At 42.3% G+C, this 24,903-nt stretch overlaps 1 protein-coding gene across 2 annotated transcripts in view; it reads right to left on the reverse strand.

Moving 5' to 3' along the window:
- The window catches only part of SYNPR (synaptoporin), a 292,925-nt gene that overhangs the window by 102,938 nt on the left and 165,084 nt on the right, over positions 1 to 24,903 (reverse strand). For both annotated transcript variants that reach the window (XM_036267541.1, XM_036267542.1), the window contains one exon: positions 9,230 to 9,354. In XM_036267541.1, the coding sequence (XP_036123434.1) occupies positions 9,230 to 9,354 (125 nt within the window). The remainder of the gene's footprint in view (positions 1 to 9,229; positions 9,355 to 24,903) is intronic.

Consider the following 24,903-nt stretch of genomic DNA (forward strand, 5'->3'; position numbering starts at 1 on the left):
ACAAGGGAAGGGGCCATGTCCACTTTACCACCAATATAAACGAAGTCGTATATAGTTCAGGGCCTTGTACACTGTAGATGCTCAAAACATATCTATTGAGAATGAATAATGATCCAACATAAGGTCATTCGCTGATGTAGGAAAGATGATTAAAGAGTCTCCCCATTGTATCAGAGGCCATCGGCTGACCACCTGCATCTCTCGGGCACTCACTACTTTGTATACAGTGACGGTCTCTCGGGTAAGCATCCAAGCCCCCGAGGCTTTCCTAGGCGGCAGGCATGCAGTGCCAGGGAGTCAACACCTATAGGAGCAGCTCTTGACCAGTGGCCAACAGGAGCAGGTAGATAATTGCCCCAGCGTCATCACCTGCCTAATAAAATTACCCTGAAGCATGTCACCCACGGTTCTGAGAAGTCCCGGTTGCCCAGTTGCCCATGGTGTTTGTCTCGGGGTGTGCTCCTGGGAGAACCCAAACCAAGACATCCTTCTATCTAATTCTCTACCACCACCCTTTTCTTGGGGAAGTATTGCGACAAGCGTTCCAAACTGGCAGTTACAGATGTTGGGCTGGGCACAGTGGGGTGGGGTGAAGTAGTTTGTCCTTCATTAATTTTCCCCCCATTTAATCCATTTCATGCCAGCAGCCATTTTGCCTCATTTTCTGCGCTCTCTGCAGCCATTCCCTACAAACGACAGCTCCTCTCTTCACGCAGACATCTCCAAACAGGGCTGTCCTTGTCCTAGCTCCTTGCACTAGATTCTATCGGTGATGCCAACAGCCAGGATAGTACAACTGAATGGGCACTAGCTGTGTGCCAGACTCTGGGCTACACAGTTCACTTCTATGACTTCATCGAATGGTCATCGCCAGACTTGGAGGCAAGTGTTACATTTTCTTGTTACACTGGGCAAGTTAAACCCACAGAGGTTATAATTTGCTCATCTGCTTGGTGGCAGAGCCTGGCTTTGCAGCCAAAGGTTGGGCTAGAGTTCCACCATTAGCGGTTCAGCAACACCACCTTCAGATCTCCCCAGTTCTCTGCCTCATTGAATCACCAGTTCTCATCACACACAAAATTTATTTTAAGGCATGACATTAAAATGAGAAACTGAAGTAATGAAGTTTCTAAAATGTTAGCCAAAAAGAATGAAATCCTTTGGTTATGAGAAACAATAAACGAATGCATAAATGTAATTGCAAATGAAGAATTTTCTGAACACAAGATATAAAAAAAAATTGCAGCCCTTAACATTTTTATTTCCCCCTAATTGGCTCTTACAGTAAAGTAAAATAAAATATTGTTTGTCACTGCTCTGGAGCGTGGAGCTTAGGAGACAGTGCTTGCCCCCCGACAGAGCCCACGTTGCCAGGTGGTGGCCCGAGCCCGCTGCTTTCCTGGCGTCACCTCCCCCTGTCCCCAGTTTCCACACAGGTGTGGGGGGGTCTGACTCAGGCAGGTGGCTCCAGTCATAAAGAGGAGACCTGTGCTCAGCGGAGCCCAGGGGAGCAGCCCCAGCTCTCTCCCGCATCACCGAAGACCTTCCCGAGTATTTTCAGTGTTAAGGGTCACAAGGATCAGACTTAAGTTTCGTTCTCCCACCCACTCACCCCAAACAACCACGGAAGGATCACGCTGGTGCCACGGAGCGTTCTCCACTCTGTTGCTTTGGAAAGCTTCTATTCTCCCATTACTTTTATGAGAAAAAAGTCAAAACATAATTCCTTCAAGGACAATCCAAATAAACATGAATGGTAAGGGTTAAATGCAAGTTAATAAATGTAAGAGTTAAATATGTACATACCTTTCAATTTGCACATTGGGACAGAGAGGGTTGGGGAAGCTCCCATTCTGGGTAAAGTATAACATAATAAAGGGGTTGTTTTTGTTGTCTTCAGAGTAATTTTGCTATTTAAGTAGAATAATTATCTTATTTTAGGTCTCTAATTTTAATTGCCCTTTCTTGTTATGAAGTAATAATAATATACTAAAAGAGAATTTACTGAATGCTAGACCATGGGTTAGGTGTTTTGCATATAGTGCTGATTTAATACAACACTACTGTGCAATAGCTGACATTTTCTGTGTTACAGATAAGGAATAGAAATGGCAAGCAGTTTTCTCAACACTGCATAGCTAAGCTAGTAAGTAGTAACACAGTGGAGATTTGAACCCAGGCAGTTTGTCTCTGGAATTCAAGCTATAATATGTTGCCTCAGTACATTAACAATATAAAAAATCATAAAAGCTTACTGTAACCCTGGCCAGTGTGGCTCAGCAGTTAGAGCATCTGCCCATGAACTGGAGAGACCTGGGTTCTGTTCCCACAAAGAACACGTACCTTGGTTGCGGTTTGTCCCCGGCCCTGGTTGGGGTCATGTGGGTGGCAACCAGTGATGTGTCTCTCTCACATTGATGTCTCTCTCTCTCTTCATCCCTCTCTCCCTCCCACTCTATCTGAAGATAAATGCAAAAATGTCCTCAGGTGAGGATATTAAAAAAAAAGCTCATTGTAGAAAATCTGGAAAAACTAGATAAATGTAAAAATATTTGAGTCATTCATAATCTCACCACCTACAAATAAATTAACATTCTGATGCAATGATCATGACATGATCTCTATAAATATGGTTAGTTTTTGTTGTTCAGGTATCCCAATGAAAAGTTTATATGCTTAAACACCAAATTTGGAGAATATATGTGGGATGTACTGACTTAAAACATAGACCATGTCTTACTCAAAATCCATTTTGAAGGCACCATGGAATATCTCCCCAATATGAATGATCATCTATTTTCATAAAATTTGAAACTGAGTTTGAAGAACATGCTATTGTCAGTGGAGAAGGCCTACCGTACATGCTACAATACCATGGATAGAGAAGGACAACTGTGGCTTCATATATGAGATCACCAGGGGAGACATTCTCAACTGAAGGTACCAATTTCCAACCAAGCTGCTTTTCGTATAAGGAACATTATATAACACAATTTAGAGTGAGTGAAAATAGGGATATATATCCATCCGTCCGTCCGTCCATCCATCCGTCCATCCATCCGTCCGTCCGTCCGTCCGTCCATCCGTCCATCCATCCATCCATCCATCCATCCATCCATCCATCCATCCATCCACCCATCACCCATCCACCCATCCACCCACCCCCACCCACCCATCCATCCATCTATCGATGCACCTGACCACCCACCCATTCATCCACCCATTTAATGCCAGTAATTTCAAGCAATGCTGGTGTCTTAGACGGAATTTCCCAGAAGCAGACCCTGACATCAAATTTGAGTGCAACTTGTTTTTGGAGGATTCATTCTTGGAAATACCAGTAGGCAGAGAAGAATTGAGGCCGGAAAGGAAGAGAAGATAACAAAAGGTGTGTTAATGACCAGGTTTCCACTGAGGGCAGAGTTATCCCGCTGGAAAATGATACAAAACATGACTTAGGGTTGTACTCATGGAGGGTGGAGAAGTTGGAATATTTATCCTCCAATCCACATTTGTCATTCGATGAAGGCTGCTGCAGGGGACATTAACTCCCCAGTATTTCTGTCTGTCAGGCGTAATGACCAAGCCAGTTCCTGGAGCTAGAGAGAGCCTAGGGGTTTGCAGCAGAAGGTGTAGGCACGAATAATGAGGCGTTAGAGGTATGGGCAGCAATGGCAGTGTCTGCCGCAGCCAACTAGTAACAAGTCAGACTCATTACAGAAACAGTCTTATGTTTTGCTTTCTCACCAATACAATGCCAGGAGCATTTCACATATCTTTAAATGTTATTTGAGAAAATGACTTTCAGTGGCTACCTAGAATTTCACTGTATAGATATAACACAATTTACTTAAGTGATTCCGTACTTTGGGACAATAATTTGTTCCTAATTTCTCAGGATTTAAGATAATACCTTTGTATGCACTTCTTTCTCTACATCTCTAGTTATTTCTGTAGGATAAATTAATCAAAGGCAATTTTGCTTATTATCTCAAGCAGGGACAACTAATTCCATATCTATAAGAGTATTTAAAATTGACAGCAAATTTAATCTTATGAAAGATTTTTACACAGGGGAAACCTATATTATTGTCTAGCTAAGGTAGCAAGTTTATCACCATTTCATCAAATGACTATTGAGAAGCAAGAGGTGAACACATGCTCTATAAGAGGGTCATTAAGAAGTTTGGTCTTTTTCTCCACAAACATGATCTCTTGCAGGCTAACATAAGATAGTTAGAGTCCATAGAATTTTGCATTTTACTTTTCTGAGGGAAAACATACCTAATTCTATTTCCTATCCGACAGCCCGGCATGCTTATTTTTTCCACTGACATATCTTACAAAAGTCCTTAATATAACTACCATCAATTCTATCCATTGGGCTTTTCTTGGTTTTTGCTCCTGTACTTCTTTGAAGCACTGAGCAGTACCACTAGTGAAGATTGCTTACCTTCTGTAAAGCCTACATTTCCCTGGGTGTCCCACCTCTTGTCCATCTGGCTCTTCCTGGCCCCCCTCAGTGTCTCCTCCCCTTCACTGCTCACAGTGGGGGTGCCCCATCGCTCATTCGTCTGTCTCGGTAACTGCACCTCCTCCAGGACTTGCGTCTCACGCATGGGGATGACTCTAGTTCCATTCCGTTTCTCCTTTCTCTTCCTACATGATGGGGTTTACAGTTAAGTCCCTGACAGAAAACCCTCAAACTCTGCATGAGGAAATCCAAACCTACACTCTCCATTGCAAAATGGTTTCCCTTATTATTCTCTTTTTGTAATCTTTAACTCCTTCTTCATACTCAATAACTTGGAAACTCACGGTCTTTCAAAGTCTTGCCAAAAACTCCCTTTCTGACGTTATCACTTTTCTCCCTCGTGAATTTTTGCTCCACTCACCAAGCTTCCAACAGATTGAGCGTGAACTCCTGTTTTTATTCAAATCAGTAGAATATATGAAATCCAAAAGTGTGGGTTTGATTTTCTATGTGATCTCGACCCGGTTCTCTCAGCTCAGTGTTCGCAGTCTGAGGAATGCAAGCCGCTCACAGAGACAGTGCGATGTCTAATGATGTAACGTACTGAAAGTGGCCCCCCCGTGTTCGGCACATGACAGGCCTGCGGTCAATATTCGCATATCTGTTCATTCATTCATCACTGTGACCCTTCAAAACTAGCCTTTGCCATGAAAATTTCTGTTCCCATGGTCCCAGACCTCTCTAGTCTAACCTTCTCTATCTTTCATGTATTAACGCAAACTGTTCACTGTTTTTTTTTTAGTAGGATCTATCCAAATATATTACATTCTTTAAAATAAGTAATAAAAAATAAAATAAAATAAGAAACTCTACTTTGCACTTCTGCATATAAAAGAATTGCTAAAAGTATCGAATCCAGAAGTCTTCCCCATTATTAAAAAGTTTTTACCAAATTAGTGCATTCTAGTAGATGAGAAAACAGCTACATATTACTTGTTCATTCTAACCACAAATCAAAAGACAGTTTAGGTGACAAACATTTTGTTCCCGCAGTAAAATGATATATGGCTGAATGTAAACCCTTTCTCATAGAGTCTAAAGGGTACAGGTGGTGGTGTGAAGGAGGTGCACGGTTTGGCATAATCACCAGAAGCAGCACATGCGTATTTGTCAAATTACCTGACATTTTCTACATTGACATTGTCCTACATCTGATAACCTGATAAAAAAAAAGTTAAGTCGCTTCCTTTGATGTCATTTACAGACTACAGTAGTCCCTTATTTGAAATTTTGCTTTCCACATTTCAGTTACCTATGGTCAACTTAGGCCTGAAAATATTAAATGGAAGATTCCAGAAATAAACAATTCATGAGTTTTAAACTGCGTGCTGCTCTAGTAGTGTGAGGGTGCCATCGGTCTTTGTCCTGCTCAGGATGCGAATCATCCCTTTGCCCAGCGTCTCCACCCTGTGGATGCTCCCAGCTACTCGTAGGCGATGGGTCGTCAGCCTGACTGTGGCAGGATCGCCGTGCTTGGGCTCAAGTTGCCCTCACTCTACTTAACGACCGTCTCTTCATCTCATCACACAGACACGCGTCGCCTCACTTCAGCACAGGAAGAGCCCGAGTCCAGTGCCGCTGGTGACTTCAATTACAGTACGTTGTTGTCATCATCCCATTTTATTTTCAACTACTGTTGTTAATCTCTTACTGTGCCTAATTTATAACTTAAACTTTATCATAAGTATGCATGTATAGAAAAAAAAACACATATATTTATTGAGTCTGGAACTATTCGAAGTTTCATGCCTCCACTGGGTGTCTTGGGATGTATCCTCTGAGGTTAAGGGAGAGCTACTGAAATTGTTTGTGTTCGACTTGGCATTAGAGTTCATTGTCTTCTTTGTGTTTGCTATAAACTGAATAGTTAGAGCCTGATGAATGCTCTTACTTTATTTTTGGGTTATGATAAAACCATTGGCATTGGCTTGTGAAGTTTTAGGAGAAAATAACCTTTTCATGAATCACATCATGAGCATCTTGCTAACCCAACTTCTTCTGAAACTATTGACTTCAACATTATCTGTATGAATTCTAGATGTCATCGCTTACTAGTCAAATCTTCCCCCAAAAGATAATAGCCAACATTCAAAAATACCCAACTGTCTAATTGAAATGGCAACTCTAGTAAAACTGAGTCTCTGTGGAAAGGCACGTGTATCTCCAAGGTGGGCACCAATGGGGCAAAGCTACGAGGCACTCTGCGCGGTGAGTAGGCTTCTGAACAGCAGACAACAAATGTTCTGCAGGTGTGGTAAGCACAATGGCAAAAGCTTTCTTTCTAGAACAGTGGTTTTAAATTGCTTCTAGGAGATGTAGCGTTCTGAGAGATTTTACAGGAGAGGTGCAGCAGGGTGGGTGGGGGTGAGGGAGGGTACCCGGGGTGGGAGGCTATGCCTGCGGCAGGAAGGGGGCCGGGGAAGAGCAGCTGGACGCTTCACGCCCCTCTCTCCCCTGCTCTGACTTTCTCAATGACTCATCTGTTGTCTGTGCAGAGCTGCTGAGCAAGGTGATGTTTGGAAGAAAAGTTCTGCTGCTGAAAAAACAGGGGTTGATCATCTTTGTTTCAGAACCCAGGTTAAATTCTGTCAAATAAGTGGGCCACTACACTTACAGATGGCAATAAACATTTTCGTAGTTTCTCCAATTGATTTTTATTGGGCCTGTGATATGTCCTGGGAAGAAAACGAAGAACCCAGCACTAGAAAGTGTTTTCTCAAAGGGTCTTTTCAAACTGTACACTTTGCCCAAGAGTGCATGAAACTGAGTGTTCCCCTGCCCACCCTCCTACCCCAGCCCAGACCCTGGCCTTCTGTCTTGACAGGTCTCTTGACTAGTCTCTCCCAGTCTGAGAGACAGAGACTTGTGCTCCATGTTCAGTGACCTGTCGCTCTTTACACCTTAAGGGTTTAACTCCCCAGTCATCTGTTCTTACCACATCTCTAGATGGAAAACCCTTGTAGAAGGCAATGCAGACATCACAATTTCCTGAGTAATGTTGCTAAGCATCCAACCCCTGCTGCCCAGAAATGGGCAGTTCTTACCTCCTCTCCTAGATTCCTCATGTTGAGCAGTGAGCTCACCCTAGCCTGGCCACTCTCCACCAAGCCGAGGGGTGCACGCGGAACTCCGGGTGTCCACCCCACCCCATTTCCAGCAGCACACATTACTCGGGATTCTTTGCTTAATATCTGCTTAAGTTATTTTAATTTGATTAATCAATTAATTAACCTGAACTTTGGATTCTCTTATTAGTTAGGAGAGTGTCTACTTGAGTAGGGGCATCTTCAATTTTTATCAGTTTTACTTTTAAAAACTGTTGAGTACAAAGCGTTTAGTATAAATGCCACTTCCCTGTGATTCATGGCCTATGAACTGAGGCACTTCGGTTCTGGGAAAGAACCGATTAGGAAAAGCTCCCAAGGCAAGTATACTAAGGGACATACACATCCCCCGAGGTGCTCACTGAGAAAGGGCTGTGTGGTGGGCACATCTGGGAAACAGTCGCTTCTCTCGGTGACTCAGAGTGTGCATTCAAAGGGCAAAGTGCTAAGAAGTCTTTCTTAAACTTATTTGATTATGTAATTTTTAAATTCTTTCTCTCTTCCCCTTGGGCTTCCTCTTTCTTTTCTTCCTTCCTTTCTTAGAAACATGAAATATCCAGGGCTCCGTGCAAGGGACTTTGGAAAGCCTGTACCTGCCTGTGTAAGAAAGGTGTTCAGGGGTCAGTTTCCCTGCAGTGCCAGGGCCAGCATGGCATCTGGTGCACGGTGACCACTCGATGCATGCGGGCTGAATTGAAGTAAGTAATATGCCAAACATTGTGTTGAGAGTTGTTTTAAAAAATCACACCAGTTATTTGGTGCCAAGAATTTGGGAGCTTTATAAAAATAAACTATTTCACGATTAAGTTTAATTGATCCACACTGGATATGGATCAGAATCACAACATGTCGATTTGGGACAAGCCCTGGCATGTATTTTATAGATAAGGCAAAGACAAAGATAAATCATTATTTTTCAGACTGAATTTATACAGATAGTGCAGGAATTATCTCAATCCAGTTAAGTACAGCAATACATGCAAGAGCTCTGGTCTCAAACCAGGTGGCTCAAACCCTGACTCTGCCATCTACTGGCTGAGGGAATGTGAGCAAACATACCAGTGCCTCCATTTCCTCATTTTAAAATGGTGATGGTAACTGTGCTCCTCTCAAAGGTCATTGTGATGACTAAGTGAGACTAACAAGTAAACAGCAAGTAAAGTGTCCGGCACATGGAAATAATATTAGATATCAATATTATTAAATACATTATCAGCCAACATTGCATAGTCAATATGACATTAGAGGTGACACTACTATTTAGAATTTGGGAGACCTTAAGATGGAAAATGTGGATCGGGAACAAGAAACTGTACAACTGAGGTCTGCATGTGGTTAGCCCCCAGTACAGGACCACTTGTAGCATATTTTTTGGAGTAGAGTGAGTTCTGGTTTGAGGGAACAACTCACACATCCACCCAGGGAGGGGTGGGAGGTGGGCATTTTACTTGTTTGGGTATTTTGTGGGCTCAGGAACAATTCTTTCTGTTTACCCAGAAGTCCCTGAGAGATGGCATTATTTTTGAGAAACGATAGAAGGAAGGTTGCACCCTCTCTGCGGCCAGCGGGCGGAGGAGCCGCCATGCCTTACCTGAATGGGTAGGCGAATGCGATGTCGATGCTGAGGTCACTGTCCGTCTTGTTGACACAGTCCACACTCAGCCGCAGGCCTCCGGAATAGCCACCGCATGTTGCAAATGCAAAGATTGCAAAAAGCTGTGAAGAACAGAACAGAAGAGAAAGCGGCTATTAGACTGATGCTGATCCGGAGAGAAATATCAACAGGAGCTAAGTGGCTCGATTGCAAGAGGCTGTGGTTCTTCTAAAGAACAGCACCAAGTTTCGTTCAGGTTGGATGATGAAGGCCAGACTGATGGTGGGGAATGGGGAGGAGGGATCTGAAAAACTAGTCTGGCAAGCTGGAGTAATTTCGCTCGGAGACAAATTAAACACAAGGACAAAATATCTATGTTTGAGAGTGTGAAGAGCTGTCCTTCCTCAGAAGGTAGACCAGAAAGCTACGCACATCCTGGGATTAATGATGGGTTTCTCCAGGTGGGAAGAATTTGGGGTGTCTCTTGCTTTCTTCTTTTTGTTTATCTGTGTTTTTCTACAATAATCATGTTTGTCTTTTGTAATAAATAGATTTTTAAAAAGATAGGATCAAAAGTTTTATTGTTATAATAGTTTTAAACGAGATAAGGTATGTGAAAGCAATGGTTTGCATTATTTTGACAATAACTTAATTTATAATAAGGCAAGCTCTTTTCCAGTTGCCCAGAAGACAAAACTCAGTCTATGCACTTAAGGGCAATTACCATGATGTGTTTACAACTGGAGCTTACTTACGGCTTGTACCACCAGTTTGTCTTAATCCCTAAAAACACCAATACCAGAAACAAACGGATCTGTCTACACAGTTGACATGTTTTTATGTTTATTAATTTTAAATAGAAAAATTGTGTGTGTGTTTTAATTATTCTTTCTCTTCACATCTTTAATATAATGCCTTTTAGAGATGTGGGTTTTTTTTTTTTTTTCCATTAAATCCTTCCATTCAGACATTTCATAGAAATTATGAAGAAAAAGAAAGCTTTGTAAGAGTGTTAAGTGAAAAGTATTGAGTTCTGAGATGATTCAGACATACAGGATGATGTTCAAATATAGATTTTTTCAACAATACCACTAAAATCTTGTTAAAGCAAAGAAAGCAAGACTTGCAGCATCCCTGGGTGATGTTTTCTCTAATAGATGCATTAGTTCTTCCAGTGCATCCGTCCCACTCCATTTTGGTTTGCATTACTCTCCCACATACGCCTTCAGGTACGAGTGAGAGGCACCATCTGCATGTGTGGTGGGGACACGCTGACAGCCGGGCTGCGGTGAGGAGCCCGGGTAATCAATGTGGACAGTGTGGCCTATTGCAGAACCCCTTGAAAAGTACACACATCTTGTGGGGACTTCCAAGTCATGAAAATCTCATAGACAACATCCCCAAAATGCTGCAGGTGATAAAAAACACTTTTAGCAAAGCACCATTATATAAACCTATAACAATTTGTACCGATACAAAAAGAAGAAAAATATTGTTTGCCTCGGTGTCTAGAGAACATAGTGTCATCCTATGTCCTCAACTTGATAGTTTGACAGAATTTTCAGTTCCCGACATATAAATTGTAAGTTAATCCTTTAGTTGAGGTCAACATTAGCTGTAAAGAGAATAGCAATTTTGCATTAGTACATATTTGAATTTTTCTTATCAAAGAATTTTAGACCTGAAGGGTTGAGACAAGTATGTGAGTATCTAAGGTGCCACTCAGAGCACAAGAGTGTGAGCCTCAGTAGTGGTCGCATCGCTGGGTGACTTGCTTTCTCTAAGTCAACTATTGAAAGGTTGAACTGGTTAACAATTAACATCATGGTCTAGCCTGGTGTAGAACATGGATCTGTGCGAATTAGGCACTGGACTTTAAAAGCAGAATCTCAACGACGTGTTCAAGAAAGAAGATATATCTGGGAGGGTAGGCATAGCCAGATGGCAAGTAAGAAAAAGCTAAATGTGTCCACTTACTGCAGCTAAGTTCAAAGAATGTCCTGGCTATTTCCAAAGACAAGTCAGTCAAGTGCACTTAACGCACTAACCCATGCTGTGATATTTCCATGTATTTTATTTTAACATCTGGAATTCAGCTTCTTGCAGTAGGTTGGGCTTCCTATTAGAAACACTAGCTCACTTTGCATTTCTGTAGGAGTTATTGTTTCCTTACAACGCCTTCCTTCTGTTTGATGCACAGAAGGAAGGCATCAGACTATTGATACCATACACGTCACAATTGTTTTATTTTAACCTCTATTGAGTTCTGCAAACATGACCTTATACAGGAGTTAAATATGATGCCCACGGGATTTCTGGTTAACTCTAAGTATCGAGGCTCTGAAACGTGACCTTGGCATTGCTGCTTAAGTTCCCTTGCCTTGGTTTCCTCATCAGTAAAACTGCACTAATAAAGAGTCCTCTGGTCATTTTGCTGTTCAGCATATGAATCAGGCAGTCGCTGTAGAGAAGAAGTCTACTGGAGGTGGCAACGTTGCAGGCCTGTGAATTCAGCAAGTTCAGAGGCGAAAGGTGTTTTCCACGACACCTGCCTCCTCACTCCGTGGGGAAAGAACAGCCTCGGCACTGTTCACCCCAACTGGCCATTTAACTCTACTAGGAAAAGACTGGTTAATGATACATTGCTTCACAGGGAAAGCCGTATTTTGTGGATCAAGTTTGTATGTGTGGCAGTTTTAAGTTGTTAGTTTTTGAAATCACTCTTTTAAAAATGAAAATAACTTGGCCAAAAAAAACTATAGTAGATATGGTAAGAAAAAAATGGGTTTCTATGTGTTAATGTGTGTAAAACATTTAGAACATTTCCTGGCACAGAACACGCACTCAATACATGTTATCAAATGCTACTACGTAAAAAGACATGAATGAGCTCCTTCGTAAGAAGCTCTAGGCCATAAAATAGGAAATATAGACTTATTCATCTCTAGCCTATCTATACGACCATCAACCTCACTGAGCCAACCTCCAGAAAAAGTGATTATGTTTGCCTTTTCTGCTTTTCTTCCTGGTTTGACTCACCGATGGGGCAGGAGGAGGCATTCAGAAGCTACTGCGACCCACTGCTGGGGGTGATGCGTGCAGAACACTGGAGCCAGAGGGAACCTGATCTTTACCCCTGTGGATGCATTTGCTTATTTCTCATGACCAAATTCTCTTTCTGGCAGCTCTTTGTATTGGTAGGAATAAAGAGGTAGGGATTTGAATTGTTCAATGCTGAGATCTAGATTTCATCGTATAATACTGGATTCTCAGCCCTGGCCTGTCATGATGGCACCTTCGGCATGTCTTCTTCCAGAAGAAGGGATGGAGTAATGGAAGCCAAAGCCCTGTGGTATGGCTGTGGAGATAGCTCTTCCCCTGGCCAAGCTTCCTCACCTGTAAGACAGGGAAATCCTTGGTGTCTTTCTGAATCAGGGAGAGAATGGAGTGAGATGGAGTGTGTATTCATGCGAAGCCCCTCTCAGTTCATGCAGAGATTTGCACAGTATCTGCACACGTGCACTTCTCTGGGGCAAGGGTCTGTGTGTGGTTAGCATTATGTTCCACTATTGAAGATGTGGCTGAATAGCATAATGTCTTTGACAGTTTCATTTTTTTAAAAATTATTTGAAACATGAAAGTATAGTGAGTTAGAGTAGAGGGAATAAAGACAAATGATTTCAGTACTTCATGGCTACAGGGAAATTAGCCTTGGCATTCCATCTTATTTTAAAGTGCCTCATATACAGTGATATATTATTAATACTACTATGTAATGAACTTAAGATGGAATGATAATTATGTATTTAACTAGTTCAAAATGCTTGATGCACAGAAAGAAGGCATCAGACTATTGATACCATGCACATCACAATTGTTTTATTTTAACCTTTGTTGAGTTCTGCAAACATGGCCTTATACAAGAGTTAAATATGATGCCCACGGGATTTCTGGTTAACTTTCTCCTTTCCCCACAGTCCTTACTGATTAAAGCGAAATCATACTGTGTGACTGATATCAAATTCAGTGATATCATGAAGTGAGGATTAAACCGATAATATCTATATAACACTGGAAGACTCAGATCCTGCTGGGTGAATAACATATTACAGGGATGGCTGATTCTGTATTTGAGAGTGTGAAATCAACTCCTTCAGCGTATGACAGCCAAGGGCCTGGCCCTGTAATTAGAATACATCAAGGCAGAGTGGGGAGAGGGTACTGGAAGCTCCTTAGGGGGTGAGCATTCTCTTGGTGTTGTAGGGACATGTAGAGTGGGAGGGAACTTTGGAAATCCTCCCACCACTTTCCCTCCCAGAAGCCCACCCGGCCACTCCCCCAGGTGCTAACGGGAGCAGTTCTGGAGTCAGGGAGACCTGCGCTTGAGTCTACTCCCTGGCTGGCTGACACTGAGCTCGTTATCTAACTTCTCCAAACCTCAGTGTGCACAGCTACCAACTCAGCTCACATTCACTGATTCCTTCAGCAGACAGTTTGCTTTTTTTTTTTTAAGTTGATTTTTAGAGGGAGAGAGAGAAAGAGATAATCACTGATGTGGGAGAAACAGATTGGCTGCCTCTCGCATGTCCCGACCATGGGTTGAACCCGCAACCCCCCAAGTCACCTGGCCAGGGTCGTTCAGCCAAGGTTTAACCGTGCACTTACTAGGTGCTAGCTGATCAGAGACAGAAACATGCAAAAGGCAGAGAAAAGACAGAGCAGGTCCCTGCCCAGTATGGAGCTTAATGCCAGACTCAGGAGACAACCAAAAATAACATACAAATGACGTAATTGCAAATTGTGTTACACATTTTGAGAGGAAGCTCTCCTAGACACAGAGTTAGTTACATCTGAGGATGTTGTATTTACTCTAAGACCTTAAGGCTGAATGAAAGGAAGCCATGGGAAAAGGGGTCGGGGTGGAGGACAGTGCTCTGGGCAGAGGGAACAGCGCGAGTGGAAGCCCCAGGGAGGAAAAGCTGGACGAGTTCAAAGAGCCAGTGTGAAGTCAGTGTCGTGACTGGATGTGAAAGAAGTTGAGAATAATAGCATTGAGCTCACATGCGTTTGTGTCCGTTAGCTGAGAGCAGCAGGCTCATAGCCTTCCATAAACATAAAAACTACTATTGCACTACTGAAGAAGCTGAGAACTAGAGACTTCATTTGTGCTGACTCAACTAGAGCACAGTTGGAACTAGAATCCTCATCTCTTGACGCCCTGAGTCTGCATTCTTCTAATTAGCTCTAGAATAAGAGAAGGAATAATTTTTGGCCATGTGGGCAGAAGGCATGTCAATGGTTCAGGCTTCTCTGCCCAGAAATACACCATGGTGCTTCCATGGCCTGAGACTCTCCGTGCTTCTCTTGAGTGTCTCCCAAATACATCTCTGTGCGCTCGCCAGCCAAGCAGAATGGCTGCTTTGACTCCCTTCCTCCCTTCCTTCCTTCCTTCCTTCCTTCCTTCCTTCCTTCCTTCCTTCCTTCCTTCCTTCCTTCCTTCCTTCCTTTCCCTCCCTCCCTCCCTCCCTCCCTCCTTCCCTCCTTCAACCTTGATGGGGTGGAGGACTTCAGAAGGAGAATCTTGGAAGATGCTGCAAAGATAAACTTCCTTAGCTTGACAACTGTTGTTCTGAGAGTACATTACTCTTAGCAAGAGGAAGGTTTGCGTGTCTTGTAGGTGTTTGTTTCTGCAAGACTAACGCTTTCCCCAAGACAGACAGTATCCCTTTCTGGGAGATGGAAGAGACGGGAACACTTTGTTATACAGCCAGGGGGCTGTGAGAAATGGGTGTGGGTCCTGGAAGGCAGGGGGAGAAGAGCCTGAGGGACAAGTGTGTGGGTGCAGAGAAGGGTCATTAGAGAGATGTTCATGGAGAAGGAATGCCGGCTGAGGCGGGCTCTCTAAACACCTTGATGAGACATGTAAAGACACAGTGTTTGTGTGTACACATGCACATATATGTTATTTTTTCTAAACTCTGGGCTCCATGTATTCACCCTCAGCCAATCTGTGCCCTCTTTATGGTAATGCAATGTACTCGCTCACCTTTCTAGACATGGAGGGCACAACCCAGAGGCAAACGTCCACTTGTCCAATCAGGTGAAACTGGAAAACCTCTGTGTTCCCATATTTCCTAAAGCTCCCAATTCTCCTCAAACACAGCAGAGATCTTACCTCTAGCACATTCCAATATATCAGTATCTTCACCACTGGCACAGTCATTCACTTCCCTTGAATTCAGGAGATCAAAATAAATCTCCTGCAATAAACTCTCATTTTACTACTGTCTTGAATGATCTATGGCTCCATTCCTAACTATAAAAAGTCACTTTCTAAATGGACGAAATCGGTCAGTGAAGATTCCTCCTTGCATGCAGCCTGCTTTGAAATACATTTGGCTGAATTAGAACAGAAGCATCGCCTTGCATTTTCTGGCTTAATAAGCATCCATAAACCAAAATCGCCCATAGCAGGAATATCTTTTCACAGTTAATGAAACCAAAGGTTTTCCCCTGGAAAGAGGGCAAGCAGCTCCCTCCTTGGAACTGATTGAACTGCACAAGGAATATCAATGAAAGCTGCTATTAATCCTTCTGGTTAGTTTGCAAGGCATAGTTGAAAGCAATAGGTTGGAGGAGGACAGGAAATCAAGCTGATTAATGGCTCTCATAGGAACCCGTGGTCTGCAGTGATGTCAGGGGAGGGACATCTTCCAAGGCCTGCTACCCAGCCTCAGGTATGAAAGATGCCTTGGAAGAAGCAAGTGAGAGTAAGGTGACTGTAGGAGGGCATTGGGAGATTGGAACAAGTACTGGTACTCATATTACCACCAAGCTGTGTGTGCTGACGGATCCCCAGAGGACAAAGCTTTTATTTATAGCATTTGCCAATTTCTATGGTGTAAATACACCCACCATGGCCAATTTCCGACTACCAATATACTACCTCTGAACATTGATTGGGGAGAGAGCTGCACATTTGGTTGAGCTCCAACAGATCACCGCCACCCAGGGACTTTCCCTGACTCTCTCCTGGGGCAAGAACTCTGGACTGATTTCATGAAGTCACCCCTAATATGTCACATCACTCACCTTGGGCTGACTGCATTGAGTCCCTCCTCTTCCATCAGATAAAATTATTCATTCTTTGATTCATTTACCCAGTCAGTCTCTCATTCACTATTGTAGCAGAGGTTGTTGATATCTTGCCTGGATCCCCTTAGGCCACCCTAGAAGCCACCTGCAGCTTTAGGGGGACAGCCTTTGTACACACCAAAGCTTTCCCTTCAAACACCTGAGTCTCTGCTGAGTGCTTTCTCAGGTAGCAAAATGTGCTTAGCCCGTGCTGAGTTACCGGGAAGTCCCCTGGGGTTATGAACCCCATGGTGGCTTTCAACCAATGTGTGATGAAAACTGGCGGATAAAACCCCAGTGGCCTTGCACCTCTGTGGGGAAATTTCCAGGTGTGTTCAATACGGTTCCTCAAAGGATTCCCCTGAGTGTGAGCCCCAGTTGTCCACAGCAACATCTGCTCATCACATGCCCTAGATTGGCTTCCCTTCCTTCTCTGTCTCATTTCCCTGTCCTCATCACACTTCCTGGCATGCCGCTCCCGTAAACCTCTTGAGCCAAAATTCTCATCTCAGGATCTGCTTTTTGGAAATGCAACCGAGGCAGTTATTGAACACTGAGCGACTGCCTGTTACTTCTCGGGCACTGCGATGGGCTTTAAGATGTATGAAGCAACAGGGCAGTGTCTCCTAGCTCACGTCTCTCGGCATCTAACTTACCACACTCTCATTTCTCCAAGTCTTTGTAAGTAAGCGCATCTCTTTGTAAATGGAGAGTCTTTTTTGACTACACTGTCTGGAGTAGACCTCTTTTTGCATTTATCTTCAGATAGAGAGGGAGGGAGGGAGAGAGGGAGGGAGGAAGGGAGGGAGGGAGAGAGAGAAACATCAATGTGAGAGAGACACATCGACTGGCTGCCACATGACCCCAACTGGGGCCAGGGACAAACCGCAACCAAGGTACGTGCCCGTAGCAGGAACTGAACCCAGGACTCTCTGGTCTGCGGGCTGACGCTCTAACCGCTGAGCAAAACCAGCTAGGGCACATGAGCAAACTTTTTAGTATCTCTGTTTCTTTGGCATTATTTAGTCACCTATTTGTTCTGCTTGACCACTTCCCTGAAGAAAGGGAATACACTTGTCTATGTTTCTTGTTGAGTCTGCCGTTATATATGGTCCTCAGTATGAAGCAGGTGTTCCCTAAATACTTGTTGACTAAATAAATAAATCTCCATCCCAAATCTCCAGGGAACTTACTATTTGGGGACACAGACAAGTGAATGAACAGGCATTGTGTCAGTGTTTTACTATGACGGCAGTAATTGGAGCATGTTAGAGGGAAACATGGTACACATTTGCAGAGGAGGGGACATGAGGAATAGCTGTCTGGAGGAATGACTAGCTAAGCAGAAACCAAGAAACATGTAAGTTCTATCCAGGTAAGAGGGAGAAGAACAGTATTCTAACCAGACAGAGTAGCAAGTCAAGGATACTCAAGTAAACAAATAACATTTGGACCATGCATTTGGTACAACGGAAGCCAACATTTGTAAGGTGGGAAGGGATGAGTGCTTGGGAAGCAGGCAGGGATTTGTCAGGTATGGTCTAGCAGGGACCTAAACTACAGCCCCTGTGCCATTACCGGCCACATCGAATGGTCTGTGTCTGCTTTCATGATATGGAGCTGAGTACTGACAGCAGAACCCTCTCTGGCCCTTACAGAAAGTTTGTCAATGTGTAGATCCTGGGTCCCGTGGGGAGATTGAATTTTCAGCAGGGGAGGGGCAAGACCAAATGTTCATTTCAGAAAGGCCACACTGGTTGCAGTGCAGAATGGGTTAAGAGAAGGTGGGGCTAGATGCTGGAAGATGAGCAAGCGTCTGACTTCCCAGATGGTCTGCAGACCACACCTCAGCCATCTTTGTGTCCCTTAGTCTGCCGAAAGATCATAGGTGATGCATACGTTTTAATCAGGGGAACGAATACAGGGTGTTTGCATAGCAAATAATACAATAATTAAATAATAATACATGAACAAGCTCTGTCTTTAGCATACCCACAATTGTAAACCTACTTTTGCCACAACCTGCAGATGAATGATGATGATGATAAGAGGAAGTGCTTGGAAAAGTATATTCTGGCACTGGAGAACAAAATAATAAACATTTTGATGATGAAGAAGATAGTGATGGCAGTAATAATAAAACAACCACATTTTCTGTACCAGTCTCTTCAGTAATTACATTATTTGCATGAGCTCATTTAATTTTCTCAACACTCCCTTAAAATAGAAATATATCCCCTCATTTTACAAACGAGGAAACTGGGGTTAAACCGCATGCCAAGGTCACAGGGTTTATTGGTTCATGAAGTAGACGTGGTTTGAACTCGGATCTGCCTTTCTGTGAAGTTTGTCTTCCTTCTTCCCAACTCTGCCAGGGCTGTGCAAGGGTCTCTCTTGGCTGGAGCATGTTACGGAAAGATAACACAGACAGGTTGATCGTGGGCTTGCTAAGGCCCTGTCACGTCAATGCTCCGAAAGCCACGTGAGCACTGAAGGAAGCACCGATAGACAAAGCCCTGATCATCTCCACGGGGGTTAGTGGCAGCTTTTATAGTTTGCGTCAGCAACACAAGCCTTCGCCCTGCAGCATCTCAGGCCATGGCGGGGGAGGTCGTTTAGGTCTGACATGAAAGAACATCGTAAAAGCCCCATGGAAGTAGGTTATGCCAATTGCACTTGAGTCCTTCCTCCTCTCAGCCACTCTCATGGGGGCGGGGTGGCTCTCTTGCTTCCATACATCTTAAACATTCAACAGTTTATAGATTAAAGAGACCCGATTTCTGTCCCCTACCCCCTGTGATGAGCCCTTCTGTCCCTTCTCCTTTTATGATTTGTCTTGGGCTGATGAACCATTCGTCCTCAGCACCCCGAAAAGCATTTCTGGAAACATCGTTGTTTACAGAAGTTGATTACTCAGTAGCAGCCCTGGAAAAGTGAGGAATACCTCCTGTCAGGATATTTTCTGGTGCAGAAAGAGTTCTGTATTTACTGTAGCTTCCCTCATAGCCCACTCGCTCCCCAGGAGGCCCCCAGCTGACTGATAAACACCTCTAAAATTTAATGTTCCATTTCTACTCATCTTTGCCCAATTCTTCTCTCTTTTAGTGTTTCTGCTGCTGCTGATAATTGGAATTTTCCAAGGAAATTGACCAAACACCTTCTTGGCCATCAGTTTATGGTTATTGCAACACTGTGACCCAGAAGGCTTCTGTGAACAATCCTATAAAACCTGGGATGGGACCTTCATGTGAAGATTTGAAACAGCAAATTGCCCCTGGAAGACAATGTAAGTGTATCTGATTTGGAGGCACTGAAAACCGCTGTCAAAAGCTTCCCCCACAGAGCCATGTTTCTGCTGTCACTGCGCAACTATCTGCGTTCTTCACAGCCCCAGCGCCTCCCACACCGCCCTTGTTTCATGCTCCCGGTGAGAGCTGGGATGCGTGGTCTTCCAGCGGCTGTGTGATCTGTGGGGAACCTCCCCAGACCAAAGCAGCTTTACAGAACTGGCACTTCACACCATCACCCGAGGAAGTTTAACCAGGCACCACAGAAAAGGAACTCCAAATGACTTACATAGCAAAAAGGTAACCTGCAGCTTGGAGACAGAAAGCTTGACCTATAGTGGCTTAAACAAGGGGTTTGTTTTTCATACACATCAAGAAGTCCAGAACCGGGTGGCTGCTGGCATTGAGGATGACTAGGCCAACAACTCAGCTCTTTGGTCATTATGGTCTGTGCCTCATAGTCACAAAATGGCTGCTGTGTCCATGGATATTAGCTGCAGGGGAGACTAGTAAGGAAACACACAGCTTCCTGGGCTCCTAGGGACAGGCCTGGGAATGAGTCAGTCTCCACTGTTTGTCACAGGAACTTGTGGAAGAAAGGGGCAGATGTAAACAAGCATCCATGACATTTTATAAAGTCGAGACAGGATAGTCAAGCCTATTCAATAGCTGGCCATCTCCTTTTCTCTGGAGAGTGCCTAGAAGTTCCTTCTGCCTTCATAGGCAGGCAATAAGCTAAATTGAACCCTTGCCCTTAAGTTGAAATGTAAATTTCTGCTCAAGTTTTATTTTCCAACATAAAGCCTGACACAAATCTTTAAAGTAAAATGCATGATTGAAATAGTAAAAGTAAATTAGAAACGATCTTCATGTCTATAAAAATATTTAGAATAATCAAATAAATTTTGAGGCAACCAATAGAATATTATGTAATAGTTTAAAAAGTTGTAGTCTTTTATTTATTAATTTTTTTAATACTTCTTTAGAGAGAAAGGAAGGGAAAAAGAGATAGAGACATCAATGAGAGAGAAACATCGGTCGGCTGCCTCCTGCATGCTCCTTACTGGGGATCAAGCCCGCAACCGGGGCATGTGCCCTGACCAGGAATCGAACTGGGATTTCTCAGTCCTGACCTGGCGATTGTAATCCTTTATAAAGCAAAAAAAAAAGCAAACTGCTAAGCATAACATACATGCATTGCAGTTTTGTAAAAAGAATATTTGTACATATACATATATACATTTCAATAGACTCACAAAGGTCTACAGAGGTAGCATTGAAGTATTATCAGTTATTACCATCGAAGGACTTTGCTCAGAGAATCTCAGTTTATAATTATTTTTATATTATTTCAATTCTTTCCAGTAAGCATGAATAACTTGTATAACTCAAGAGATTTTTCTTAAAAATGCAAATTTAGACAACTTCTGAGTGACTTGAGCAAAGTAAATTCAGGCATGTCAATAGATAGCTGTGCTGTTTTTAACTTTCATTTGGATCAAAATGTAAAATCAAAGAAAACCCACTCCCTTACAGAATTATCTTCAATAGTACCTTTGAATTATTTATATTTGTAGAGACTGTAAACAAAGCGATATTTTGCCCTGTTCACTTATTAAAATATTTTGGCAAAGTCACTCTTTATAATCAAGGTAAAAATATTTCACAATACACCATGGGAACACATGTCAGTCATAAGTTGAGTAAAAAGTTTGACTTATCTTTCATCGGATTTAACGACAGTAATTATTTTTAAAGGAATCAACTCCAATACTCAATTCTCTCATATCTGTCATAATGAAATAATAAGAAAAAAACAAAATTCAACAGGACCTCTCACTTATACCTGACACCATTTCTCTGATACCTGATTGGAGAGTCTTGTGAATTAATTTCTTGCCTATCACACTGGTTTTGAACTTGACGTTTTCCCAGGGTAAAGTTATGATTTGGACTTCCGAGTTTTCTTGCCTACCGTACCCATCCCTTGGAGCACTGAAGACAGCCACTGGGGCACGTACCCAGCGCCACGCTTCTGCTGGGAAGAACACTCAGCGCGAGGCCCGCTGGTGGCCGGCCCCGCCCTGGGTTTCAGTGACACAGAGGATGCTGCCAGGAGTTTTTTCTTGCCAGAAGCAATGTTTTCATGATAATGTAGAACGATTAGATTATTATTATTTTTTTACCTGAAGCTAAGTTACAACCCTAAACCCCATTTTTAAAAAAAGAGTGGGCCTCAGAATACCATGTCCAGTGTTCTCTGAATAGAAACAAATTCAAGTTGGGATTCTGTTATGATTAAATTTCAGTGTATTTGGCATGTCTTCTTTAAAATTTAAATTTCATGAATTAGAGTTGTATTTATATCCATAAAGCAAATTAGAATAACATAAGATTACTTTTGGGAAAAAATATTGATCAATAACCAATTGGCCACATTTAATTAATGTATTTTCACTAGATGGCAAGCATCATTAAACAGAGAAGCTTATCTCATTCTCCACTCCTTTTTTAAAAGTTTTGTTTTGTTTTAAATGTAGCATTACCTCAATGAATGACAAGCACAGGAGCCTATGAAAAGAATAGTAGGAGTTAGTTGTAACTATTTATTGTTGCAGAATTTTGAAACATACTATAGTTTACAGAGTCAGATATATAGAGAGAGTTGAATGCCTTTCTATAGTATTTAAATATTTAAAGATTCTGTGTCTTCTGAATACCAGACTGGCAGGTGGAATCTCTATACTGCTCATACCTCAAGATATTCAGAGTTGTTTTGACCATCCTGATTCTTGACCTGGAAATCAATGCCTGAATCTCTCAAACGTGATGCATGGTCATCAAGCCACCTCTGTAATAATGGGAAAGTAACTACCATATATTATTTCATTATGTAATGAAAAAGAAGCAAACCTAAAACAGGCAGTTATAAGTAGCATATCATTCATGTTGAAAAATACTCAAAATACTAGAGGAAGTCCTACTGAACAGTTTCAAGTATATGCCAAAGCAACATTTTCTGATTATAATTTTAATCATCATCATAATAATACAACAGTTGCTGCTACTTAGTGAGAGTCTACTCGTGTTCCACAATGCAGTAGGTGTTTTACAGACACTATCCCTTTGAAGTCTCATCATTCTGTGAGTTAGGGACCATAACCATAGCCATTTCAGAGCCAGGTAAACAATGGCTTGGAGGGGTTGAATGATTTGTCCAAGGCAACACGGAAAGAATGGCAGTTTGTAAAAGGAACATGAAGCATAAAACTCTGTTGGTTGCTGCTGGAGAATACTAGTGAACAAACCCATTATTTTAAAAATCAAAAAAATAGAAAGGAAGTATCAACCATTGATCTTGCCTTTTCTTTAACAGTGCTACCAGTGAGTGATCAAACAGCGGAAGACAGGAAGTGTTCCTTTACAGAACTACTCACTTAATAATAAAGAAAAATGATAGAATTGGAACCTGTTATGGATAGAACGTTTGTGCCCCTCCCCCAAATCCATAAGTTGAGACCCTAACCCCTTAGTGTGGCTGTATTTGGAGATGTTGCCTCTAAGGAAGTAATTCAGGTAAGCAAGTTCATAAGGGTAGGGCCCTGACCCCATATGATTAGTGTCCTCATAAGAATAAACAGCAGAGCCCCCCCCTTCACCATGTGCACCCACCCTGTAAAGGCCCTGTGAGCACACAGCGAGGGGGTGGTCTCCTGCAAGCCAGGAGGAGAGGTCTCAGAATGAAACTGCTGACACCTTGAACTTGAACTTCTCAGCCTTCAGACTGTGAGAAATACATTTCTGTTGTGTAAGCCACTGAGTCTGTGTTATGAAAGCCCAAACTGACTGAGACGCAATCCTTAGTTTAAACGCTGACCACTGATACCACAAAAAGAGAGACAAGCAGACATGATGTGCTTCTAAAGGAAGAAGACCTCACAAAATTTTAAGTATTCTTGGCCAAAAGAAAAAAAGATCATTTTTAAAATTTGATCAAGCTTCTATGTCCAATCACCAATTTACAAAATATCCAGAAGAGAGAGGATCATGTGAAATTATGGCACGGGATTGAAACAGCGAAGTCCAGACCATGAGAAACTCTCCAGGAAAAACCCCTTCCTTCTTTATTCAAGACCCACAACAAACATCAAAAATACAGGAGAGAGAAGAAAATAAGGGGAGGTTGAAAGATAAGTGCTTAGAGATCAAAAGGTTTTATAAGATGTATCAGTACAATGACAGATTTTTTTAAAATCCAGAGTCAAGGAAACTTTAAAAAATGATGAGATTAAATGAGACATTAAAAATATGTAGATATTTGATGACACCAAATTATTGCTAATTTTTAGAATGTGCAATACAGTATTGTGGTGTTTTTTCATTTCAGTACCTTTCAGAGATACACAGCAATTTACGTATGGGAGAAACAACATGCTACCTGGGAGGGTAAAGATGGGAATATAAAAGGAGCAGCACTGGTCAAGTATGAGTTGATAATTGCTGGAGCTAGGGTGATAAGGAAACAGAGGCTCATCATATTATTCAGCGTTTCTTTCCATATGTTTGAAATTTTTCATTGCTAAAAGTTTTAAAAATTGAGGTCACATTATAAACCAATCTAGATGAGTGTATATGTATAGATACAATTAATAAATATGTAAACAGTTTTCATTTTCATTTCTTTTTCTTTAATTCAATTTATTTTATTTTAATCTTTATTGTTGAAAGTATTACAGATGTTCCTCCTTTTCCCCCCAATTGATTCCCTCCTCCCCACTCTGACCCACCTCCTGCCTTCCCCACACTATTGTCTGTATCAATTGGTCATACATATAAATTCTTGGGTCTACCTCTTCCCACCTGACCCCCCCCCCCCTTCCCTCTGAGGTTTGTCAGTCTGTTAGTTTTCATGGTTTCAAAAAAGATATTAAAAAGATGTCTTAATCAAAATTCTGGAAAGGAACAATTTTTTTTTCTTTTTTAATCCTCACCTGAGTTTATATTCTTACTGATTTTTTTTTTTAGAGAGAGAGAGAAACATTGATGTGTGAGGGAAGAGAGAAATGTTCTTACTGATTTTTTTTTTTTAGAGAGAGAGAGAGAGAGAGAGAGAGAGAGAGAGAGAGAGAGAGAGAGACATCGATGTGAGAAACACTGCTCAGTTGCCTCCCTTAGGCGCCCGTACTGGGGATGGAACATGCAGCCTAGGTATGTGCCCTGACCAGGATTCAAACTCATCACCTTCTTTAG

The sequence above is a fragment of the Molossus molossus genome, unplaced genomic scaffold, assembly GCF_014108415.1.
Source record: "Molossus molossus isolate mMolMol1 unplaced genomic scaffold, mMolMol1.p scaffold_m16_p_18, whole genome shotgun sequence".
Lineage (NCBI taxonomy): Eukaryota > Metazoa > Chordata > Mammalia > Chiroptera > Molossidae > Molossus > Molossus molossus.